The sequence below is a fragment of the Pterocles gutturalis genome, unplaced genomic scaffold (assembly GCF_000699245.1).
Source record: "Pterocles gutturalis isolate BGI_N339 unplaced genomic scaffold, ASM69924v1 scaffold17680, whole genome shotgun sequence".
Classification (NCBI taxonomy): Eukaryota; Metazoa; Chordata; class Aves; order Pterocliformes; family Pteroclidae; genus Pterocles; species Pterocles gutturalis.
The window spans coordinates 55,759-65,799 of NW_010146202.1; the positions used below are offsets into that span (position 1 = coordinate 55,759).

Below are 10,041 nucleotides of genomic sequence, written 5' to 3' on the forward strand. Positions count from 1 at the left end.
TAGCCAGTCTGAACTTCTTTTGTTTCCATTAATGGCCACTGTCTCATGTCCTCCTGCCTCACACCACCGTGCAGAGCTCAGCTCCATCTCCTTCATCATCATGTAGGTACTGGCAGTTGGATATTTGGTCTCCCTGAAGCTGTCTCTTCTGGCTGAACATGCTCCATTCCCTTAGACTCTCTTCACAGGGCATGTGCTCCAGTTCCTTCACCACCTTGGAGGTCATCCAGCTCACTCTGTGTCGTTTCCTGCAGTGAGAGTTCAAGACTCCACACATACAGCCTAATGACTGCTGCACAGAAGAGGATAATCACTTCCCTCAATCAACTAGCTATGTTTTTGCTAATGCAGCCCACGATACTGTTGGCTTTCTTTGCCAGGACACACTGGTGGCTCATGCTCAGTTGCTGTCTACCAAAACCCCATCAGCAGGGCTGCTCCCTGGCCAGCCACTGCCCAGTCTGTGTTGTTGTTGTCAAAGGTTCTCCCTTTCCAGGTACAGGACTTGGCATTTGCCTTGGAATTTCAGTGAATTTGAATTTCACCAGGTTCCCACTGTCTCTTTCCTCCAGCCTATTCAGGTGCCTTTGGATGGCAGTCCTGACCTAGAACTTGTGGACAAGCCCTGCCGGTTAGCCACAATCTGCTAATGTGATGAGCAAGCAGTCCTTCACCTCCTCCAGGTTACTGATAAAGATGTTAAACAAGACAGGTCCCAGGACAGACCCTTGTGGTACTCCACTGATCTCAAGATTTGACCACGACTTTCTGAGCCCAATCACTCAACCACTTTTTACCATCCAGAACGTGACATCCTAGCATGCTCTGAAGTTTCTTGGAGCTACCCACAGTACCTGTCCTTATACACACTTTTACTTCATGACAGTAACCATGGAGTGACAGACCTACTGCATGTCCACATGAAGGCTGGACTCACAGTACCTTTTCTGTGGAGCCAAACTAATTTAGATAGGCTGGTAATAAGCTTATAAGCTCTTTAGTGAAGTTTTAATAATTCAGGTCATGAAAAGTCTGGCAGGGGGGATCTTTAGTCTGATATAGGAACATTTTACAAAGCTTATTGGCTGGGAATGGAAATTCAAATAAAATTCAGACAAAAAATATAGTTTTACAAGAGTGAAGCAATTAGGCCTGGAAACAGCTTAATGATGGACTGATGAATTCTCAGTCATTTGCACCCCTTAAACCAAATATTTTTGTCTTCATAAATATATATTCTAACCCAGTTGTAAGTTACAAGCATGATACAGAAACTTTTACATTAAATTCTAAGCTAAATGTTCACAATCGTATCTTCTAGCCTTAAAATGATTTATTAGTACTTACACTAACAGCTACCACTGTAGGAAATCCTGCTCAGTTTCTAATATGTTATGTTTATTTTCAAAACAAATGAAAGAATAACATTTTCATAGACTTCTTGAGATTCCATCAACCTATAATTGACTTTCCTTCCTTTCCTTCTTTCCTTCCTTTCCATCGTTCACAGCTAACTACCACTAGGGATAGGAGTATTTATCTTCCATGTTTCATTTTAAAGAGTTTCAGATATTGCTGCATTTGAAAAGCCGCATCAAAATACTAAGATAACATGGAAATGCTTTTTTTCTTTACAGGACTCATGAATTCTACCATCTGGAGCAGAGTCTCACTGGGGTCTGTATAGTTTCACACAAACAGGTAAGATAATCCACTCGCCTAAATGGATCATTCAATTAGGAAGGAGCCCTCAAGAATTCACTGTGAAGGATTTCATTCTTAACATGTTTAACAGGTTGCACAGACACATCCTTTCCATCTTAAATTCCTACAGTTCTAACATTGAGTGGAGGCTGAATAATTCTGCTTAAAAAGTGACATGCTAAAGTAATACAGGCTCAAATCAAATCCACTTTTTAGCTATATTGTCCTGGGGAAATTTTGCTTCTTATTTAGGGTCAAATTTTCATAAGAAATGAGCATTCACTTTCTGCATCTAAAAAAAAAAATGTCTTGGCATCCTGTACCAGAGGCTTACACTGAAATTTGTCTATAAACAAACATTTTGGAAGCATTTTCTTCCCTGATAACAAACAGTAGGTTAAACAGCCTGCTGCGGAGATTGAGATTACAAAATCTCTTGAAAAAAAATTTTAAAATCATTACCTTTCAAGCACTTGTCCAAAACAATACAAATGACAAGGCTATGGACACACTGAATGACAACAAAACAGGCAACAGAAAGTAAGGCCTGCCAGCTCTGCTAGTTTTGCATTTGTCCTTCCAAATTCTAAACAGGTCAACGCACGTTTTACTTAAACGGTGACAAAAAAAGGAACCATCAGCCAGAAAACAAACTTTTTCACTCTTGTGGTCTTTCCCTTACCCTCCCCTAATGATCTGTGGAGTATTTAGGTAAAACAACAGATTACTAAATTAGACAGAGCTGAGAGAGAGAGAGTACCAAATAGTTTCGCTAGCACCGTAGTCTCTCTAGCTGGGCTTCTCAAAACTACTTGTTATTGTAATGAATGTGTGTGCACTCTACCATCTAACATAATATGCCTTTTCTGGAGCATGGTCACACACGCACACAGACGCTCCTGCCCACCAGCTACTCACCCAGGGGAAGTTTTTCCAGCAGATAAAGATAACTCTGAAAGAAGTCATTGCGGATCGCCGTATGCAAGACGAAGGACATACTGTGTCGACAGAGTTCTTCATCTGTCTTGTGCCAGCGCGACTTAAAGGCCAAATGTGCTGCTTTATATGCCATGATGAAGATGTTTTTTGCAAGGGTGGATAGTTGTTGTGGCTGGTGCTCTCTGGAGGACCTGTCCTTCTGAAGAGGCAGAGGCAGTGTCATCTAAACTGTGGCAATGTGCTGTCATTCTATATCAGCGTGTGTGTCTAGAGGAGTGCACGGGGTGGAGGCGGGCCAGAGGGGAGTGAGAAATGCTGGCTGTTGGCACTGGCTCAGAGTAATCTCTGGAGTGTCGTCCTCTGAAACGAGCAGGTGGTGGAAAGTGATAAAAAACTCAACCAGGAAATTGCTTAGGCAGGGTAAAAGTATATCTGCTCCAGAAAAGAGTGGCTTTAATTCAATTACACTTTTCCTAATCTATTCAGCCTTCACTTCAAAGGAACTTGGATATTATCCAGGATCTCACATCTTTTGTATCTCACAGGGTGGTTTTGTTTCTCTGTTTCTCCCTCGCTATTTGTTTTGCAGTCAGGGGCACCCAAGAGGAAGGCCAGAAGACAGAATAAGGACATTCCTCTACACAAACTGTGTGTCCTTATAAACTGTGATTATAGCAAGCAAAGACAAAGCTACGGATTCAACTTCATGCTTTGCCACTGTGTATGGCAGGGCAAGTCACTCTCCATGCACTCCAGTCTGCCTGGGTTCATTTAATCTGTTTAAATGGCACAGATGATCTCATCTGCAGGGGCTAACTGGAAGGAACTGCTATCTGGGAACACAGGAATGGTAAAGCCAGGGAAGGGTAAGAGCTTTCTGCTTTAGTGAACAAAATACACAGAAGAACAAAAGGAGATAAACTGCCTATTAACAAACTTAGACAAATATATCAGCTGGAAAAGAGAAGGACATTCAGGCCACTACAGTGGGCAAAATTCTAGAAGAGGGGGAGTAGGGTCAGAAGGTGAAGTGCTTCTTAGGATAGAGAATGCTAAGCTGCTGAAGAAGACTGTATATCACAAGTATGTCTCACCCAGAGGAGGATCAGGCCCTCAAAAGGAACAAGGAGAGACAGGTACTGCTTCAAAACCTTTTTTGCCCCTCGGTAGTTCAGGCACTCGGTGTGGTACAGCTTCAAGCCTCCCGAGTTGCAAAGGTACCTGGCAAGGGGATGGGGGCTTTGCACTGCCTGCACTGCCCCCCACACATTGTGCCCATGTGGGTTTTCCCTTTTCAAGCTGTTTATTCCAGCTGTCTGCAGTGCAAGCACACTATAATGCAGCGACACACGATCAGAAAGTTGGATGTTTTCAACACAAAAGGGCTGCCATAAGTCCTGAGCAGTACTGCAACTCCTGACAAACATCTGATCGAGCTTCTGAGAGTGGAACAAAGAAGACCTAGCCTCCACCAAGGAAAATTACTAGTTTCCAGCTATAGATGATGCTAAGCAGCATTTAGCAATGTATCAATTAAAGCATATTTTGCAACATGATTTGCTTCCTTGGAGCAGTCAATCTCTGTCTCTCTGCTTTGATATTACTTATTAAGAATCTTTAGGGGCAAAACCATCTTTGGGTATTACTGCCTTTCTTGTTTCCCCAACTACCATCGTGTACTGCTCATTCTCACCTAACTGCATTGGCACGCTGCTCCCCCAGTTGCTCCAGTCCACAGGACCGTGCAAACGTGTTGGTGAACAGATTAGTAAATAAGATAATTCAGAAAAATACACTTATTTTTTTTCCAAGTTGGATCAGTTCTGCAATCTAGCCTGCAGCTGACACAAGGGAATTTGTCATGTGCTACAATACGGGGACCAGAACAGCCACCTGGGACAGTGGTGTGGAGGAGGTAGCCACACAGCCACAATACAGAGCAGCCCTACCAGTAATGCAGATCTCCTCCCAGTATCCTGTCAGAGTGGTGTGCTGGAGGTGGTTCCATGACAGCCCAAGGTATCTAAGTACTAGAAGATGTGTTTCTATGCTCCCACCTCTTCCTGCTCACACATTCTTGCTGTCGGGATCTCTGCTGAGCTGTTTCAGCTTGCTACGTCAGTGTGGTGAGCACTGTGAACCAGCTCAGTGCAAAAATTTACGATTGCCAGCAAAGTGCAAGAAGGAAGGCAGAAGAAACACACCGCTGAGGAGAAGGTGGGGAAAATGGGATCACGGCAGTGGTTAGGTCAGCTCAGGAGACACTGCACCAAAGTCTGAGCCTTTCCTTGAACAGAGCGTGATGCTCTTCACCCAGCCTTAGAAACTTCAGCCATCCCTTTAATTGCTCACTCTCAGATTTCTTCCTGGTTGTGTATCTGTCAGAGAAGCATAAGGTTCTCTCCAACCAATTTTGAAATATCTGGGCCCAGACACAACCCTGGTGTGTCTCTTGGTTTTCTCACAAATCTGTCTCTTTGCTTATCTATTTTCAACCAGTCGCCAGTTAGCGTGCCAGGAACGGATGCGTCAAGACAGCACGTTAATGCTTTGGAAAGACATTGCACAAGCTCACTTTGTCACTGACAAAAGACACCCTTAGGAACTCAGAGCCCACCTGTTCTGCATTTGACAGCACGTTTCACACTTATCATGGCTTTAGTTTTGGCAGTGTCCATTGTGTAGCAAAGTAACCCCTCTGCTTAGAGACAGCAGTGACTTTGAGCATGAAACCTAAGCCCTGATGTGTCCTAGCGGAGTCAAACGCTGGGACAGCGGTGTGGAGGGTGCTGGGACCGCAGCCCCAGGGCTCCCCATAGCTTTGACACTCATGAGGTCCACAGGGGCCTCCTGGGCTTTTACATTCGCTGAGAGGATATGAATTGCAAAGGCAGAAAAGGGCACTGTTTCTCCAGCCTTCTGTGCACAAGTGGGGCTTAACTCTCTCTTTGGAGCAGCACATTTGGGTTCCTGAGTGCCTACAAAATGCTCCAGTGACTGTGACTCCAGTGAAGCTCTCTCAATTTACACCCTCTCAGAATCCGGCCAATTTACAGTGAATACACACACAGAGGAAACAGGACATATTGCAGAGTCACTCCCGATCATTTTAACGCCCTGCTAGTGACCTTCTCATAACATACTCCTAGCCCACTTTCCTTAGGAAAAGACATGTGTGCAACCATGTTGTGTATGTGTCTGTCTATTATTTTTATTACCCCATCACCAAACAACATTTAAACCTACCTATCTCAAACAAATCCCAGAATACTCCAATGCTTGTATCAAAACGGTAGATATATAGGTCTCCTCCTGGTTTTGCTTTTCTGAGGCACCATAAAACCTATAAGGAAGGATGTGCACGGGTACATCTATACCTCTCTTTCCAAGGTACTATTCTCAACCATCCAACACAAATGTGTCAGAAACAATGGTTCACAGGATTTGTTTTTCAGGCTGAATGTTGGTTATAACTCTTTTTGACAAATTAGTGTTGGGTTTGACTCACAGTAGTCCCACCCCACACAAAAAGAGTGAAGATCTACAGAAGGCTGCATAAACACTAATTCTATTTATTCTATTTGCACATCAAGACTAAGTCCCTGTTCCAAACATCTCTATAATCTAAGAGTTACTGTGAACACACACTCAGTCCTCAGATACTAGTGCAGCTAAGTAAGTGAATCACAACAGCATCAAGCCTTTTAAAGCACTTTCAAAGCATTTCCTAATGCCGTCAATGCTTAGGCAGAAATAGATTTGTGCCCAGAAGTTCCTAAAAAAAGGCCACAGAAATAGCAGGGTTTTTTCAAAAAGTGGATGCTGTATTCTCTGCCTATTTGTAAACAGCAGCATCATAATGTCTTCTGATAAAAATAACTCACAACACTTTCATGCTGTCTCCTAACCCTATGTTCTGAACAGAAGTAGTATCAGTCTACCCAGAAGCTGCAAACAATTCAAGCACTGTTACATACCCTACATCTCCATTAACAAGAAGTGCGGGGCTTGAGTATGGCCACAATAGCACCCCTACTTACTACTTGCAGGTTCACTACTGAAATATGAGTAAACCCACTTCTCAACTTTAGTTTCCTTTCCCAAATGGCCATTTGATTCTTTCTGAAGTTGAAGCCAGCTAGCCAGGTTTTTTGTTAGCAGTAGGGGCAGTGGAGAATCTGGACCTCTGGATAAACTGAGGTCCTACACTAAAATAACCGTAGACACAGCCATAATGCATGACAATCATTGCCTTGAACAGCTTCTGGTCTAAAATAAGAATGTGTTTGCATTTCTGTGGGTAAACAAATAGTTCCTCCATGTGTTGTCTTCTTCCACCCCATGAGATCAGGCACTTCTAGGACATCAGGTTTATCACAAATTAAAATGAAGGATCAGCTGAAGCAGCTTCTTGTTAAAATACCAGCAGCTGATCTCTGCCTGAGGGTAGCAGGTCTAAAATAAGGTATCAGACAGCTTATGATGAGTCACTGGAAGATCCAAGGCAGATCTGTTTGCTGGAGCAACAGGGTATTTAAAGAGAAGTTGGACTTACTTTTATATTAGTAGGTAACTACCTGTCTCTGCAGATCTGAGCTGTACACACTACTTCTGAAACACATCAGCTGCACAGAAGAAAAAAACATGTGCACTAGCTCCACATATCATGCAGGTCACAAAGGGTCAACTTTGCCTTTAAATTACTGTGTTCTGCTTACAAAACACCTGGTAGGCAATCTGATTTCCACACGGACAAGCCATCAGGATTGCTGTAAGATGTCTCTTTCTCTTAAAAAAGCCTCTATATTAATTCTTCTCCCTCACGCTCACGTCTGGCATATGCTGTCAGGAATAGATGTGGTTAAAGCAAGTAATATTTGTTATATCTTCGACAACAAGTTTTTAAATGTTCCTGAAAACCACAAGATCATGTTGATAGAAGAGGCACAGGCAGAGAGCACACGTGCACTTACGGGGGCAGTGAAGAACAGCTGCAGGTTGGATGGCAGGTGGTAACCTTTACAACTGACTTTGCTGTAGCCAGAAAAGCAACTGCCTGTATTGTTCTGACTGCAGCTTCGGTGGCTCATTCAGAGCAACAGTTTACGCCAGTATCTGGGTGTCAAGCTGGGAAACAGTAATATGACAATGAATGCACTAATTGTCCAACTTGTTGAAGTCCAGAGCTCTTAGTCACAATCCTCACCCACCTAAACTCCACTCATGGGTCCAATTAGACTCAGCAGTCTTCAGAATTATTACTGGGAAAACGATTTGGTTTTGAGCTGAGTGTGGAATTGAGAAAAAATAGTGTTCTGGCTGATGAGAAACTGAAATATTTTGCTTTTCTCACCCGAAAAAAAAAAAAATTTCTGTGTCAGGCCAAACAAAATGTTTTGTTTTGTTTGCAGGGTTATTTTCCTTCTTCTACTTCTTTATTTATTTGTAATTAAATTTAGGTAAATTTGGTTTCAGCGTATCATTTACAAGCACAAACAATAATAATATTGTCACCAGTAGACTAGTCAGTCTTGCAAAATCACTCTGTGGCAAAAGGACCCAAGGAAACGCAGAGCAAAACAGGTCCTTGGGCAAAGACCCAACCTTGGGATAGGGCTCATGAGAAACCCTTGCTTTGAACCACATTTCCAAAGCAGAGTTCACTCGCTGCCTGTAGGTTGGGATGACTCATGCCCTTCAGGGCATATCCAGCACAATTCCTGTGCACTTTCACGGGTACAGTCACAGCAGCAATCTGTTACCATTTATACAATTGGAATTTAGCAATCTGAAATTCCATCTAAAGCAACAAAACACAGCATGTGAGCCGTATGGGTAAATACATTATAACTTATGTAAATGAAATTGGCCAGAGCTTTATCCCTATGGAGGGAATACACAGTTCTTTCCCTCTAATCCTAGCTCTGGAGCCAAAAGTAAATTACATTTTTAAGGGAGTGAGTGAAGCCACTCTTAGGTAGGAGTGGGAGCCTGTCTCATCACGTCTCAAGCACGGCGACGGTCACAGCGGGACCCTGATTTGGAGATCCATAAACAGTATGCTAACGTAAATAGCGATATTTGGGGAAGGCTCCTGCATGGTTTGGCCGTGAGGTTTTATTTGGTTCTGGTTAGGGACTCTCAGTAGTGCTGGGGCTGAAGGGAAGGAAGGGCAGGGTTCCTGATGAAACTGCAGCAGGGACTGCTCTGTTTTTCTTGATAAGAAGCATGACAGCTGTGCCCACAACATCTGGTTTTCATTGAACCCTAGTGAGAGTTCCTTGCTGAGTCTCTTCCACCCCATATGTGGTGGTTTAATTGATGGAGCCTGAGAAGGTTTTAGGTCCAGCATGGAATGCCGCCTTTCACTGTGATATGTGACTCCAGATACAGTAAGGGCTGGGCTGCTCAGAGTAGTCTTTTAAAAGCATTTCTTCCCAATATCGAATTTTGCATATGTTGCCCTCTGTTGGCTCAAGCGCATGATAAAGCTCCTTTTCTAGGTGAAAGCTTACAAAAATCTCCTTCTGGCTGAGTGGCAGGGTTTGTGTGTTTTGGAAAATTCAGGATCAAGTTAGCTGTATCCTTGTGCATGTGTGCGTGCATAGTTCATATCCCCCATAGCTCTGCGTTTAAGAATGCAGGCACAGCTCTTTAACCAAGGAGGAAGGGGGTCTGGAGACTGGCTGTCTCAGCCATTGTAGACTGCACATAAGAAGAGAGTTTTAAGGAGTGACCGGAGGGGATAGTGGTTTGGTGAGCCAGAATAAAGAGGATGTTGCACACTCAGGAAACAGCACAAAAAAAGCAATACAGAAAAGCCTGTGGGAGAACTGGGCAAGTGGGATTAAGTTAGTCTTAATCTCTTTCAGCTCTGGCACGCAACTGCCAGAAATGCTTTGGTCAAAAGTATCTCAAGGCTTTATTTTCAATTCCAAAGAAAAAGAAAGATGGCAACCCACATCATCAAAGCTCCTTCTGCACACAGCATGGCCAGAAAAACATGCCTTTCCACTTCCTCTCATCTGGATCCTTCCTACCTAAGGCATATGACTGACCCATTTGGTCAGACCAAAAAGCACCCTGTCCAGTTATCTTGTCTCTGACAGCAAATGGCAGCAACGCCTGGGGAAACAGTCCAAACCCATTAGCTACGAAATGTGCTTTGTCTGGTTCTTAGCATTTACATGCTGCTCACACACAGAGCCAGACCAGCTACCTTCCTGAACTCTTAAAAGGCCCAGGCATGAAGGATCCCATCCTTGTCATACTAGGGCACACGCTAGTGATGTGACATGAGCGTAGTGATGCCAGGAGGGGACAGCCTTTATCTGGAGTGTGAACATCACGACAAAACAGAAACTCCAACCTCAGGAATCACAGAATCACAGAATCACA

At 43.5% G+C, this 10,041-nt stretch overlaps 1 protein-coding gene across 1 annotated transcript in view; it reads right to left on the bottom strand.

The window, feature by feature from the left end:
• METTL11B (methyltransferase like 11B) overlaps positions 1–2,866 on the bottom strand; it is a 16,455-nt gene extending 13,589 nt beyond the window's left edge. The window contains exon 1 of the mRNA XM_010085658.1: positions 2,623–2,866. Coding sequence (XP_010083960.1) covers positions 2,623–2,866 — 244 coding nt within the window. The remainder of the gene's footprint in view (positions 1–2,622) is intronic.
• Positions 2,867–10,041: the final 7,175 nt, after the last annotated feature.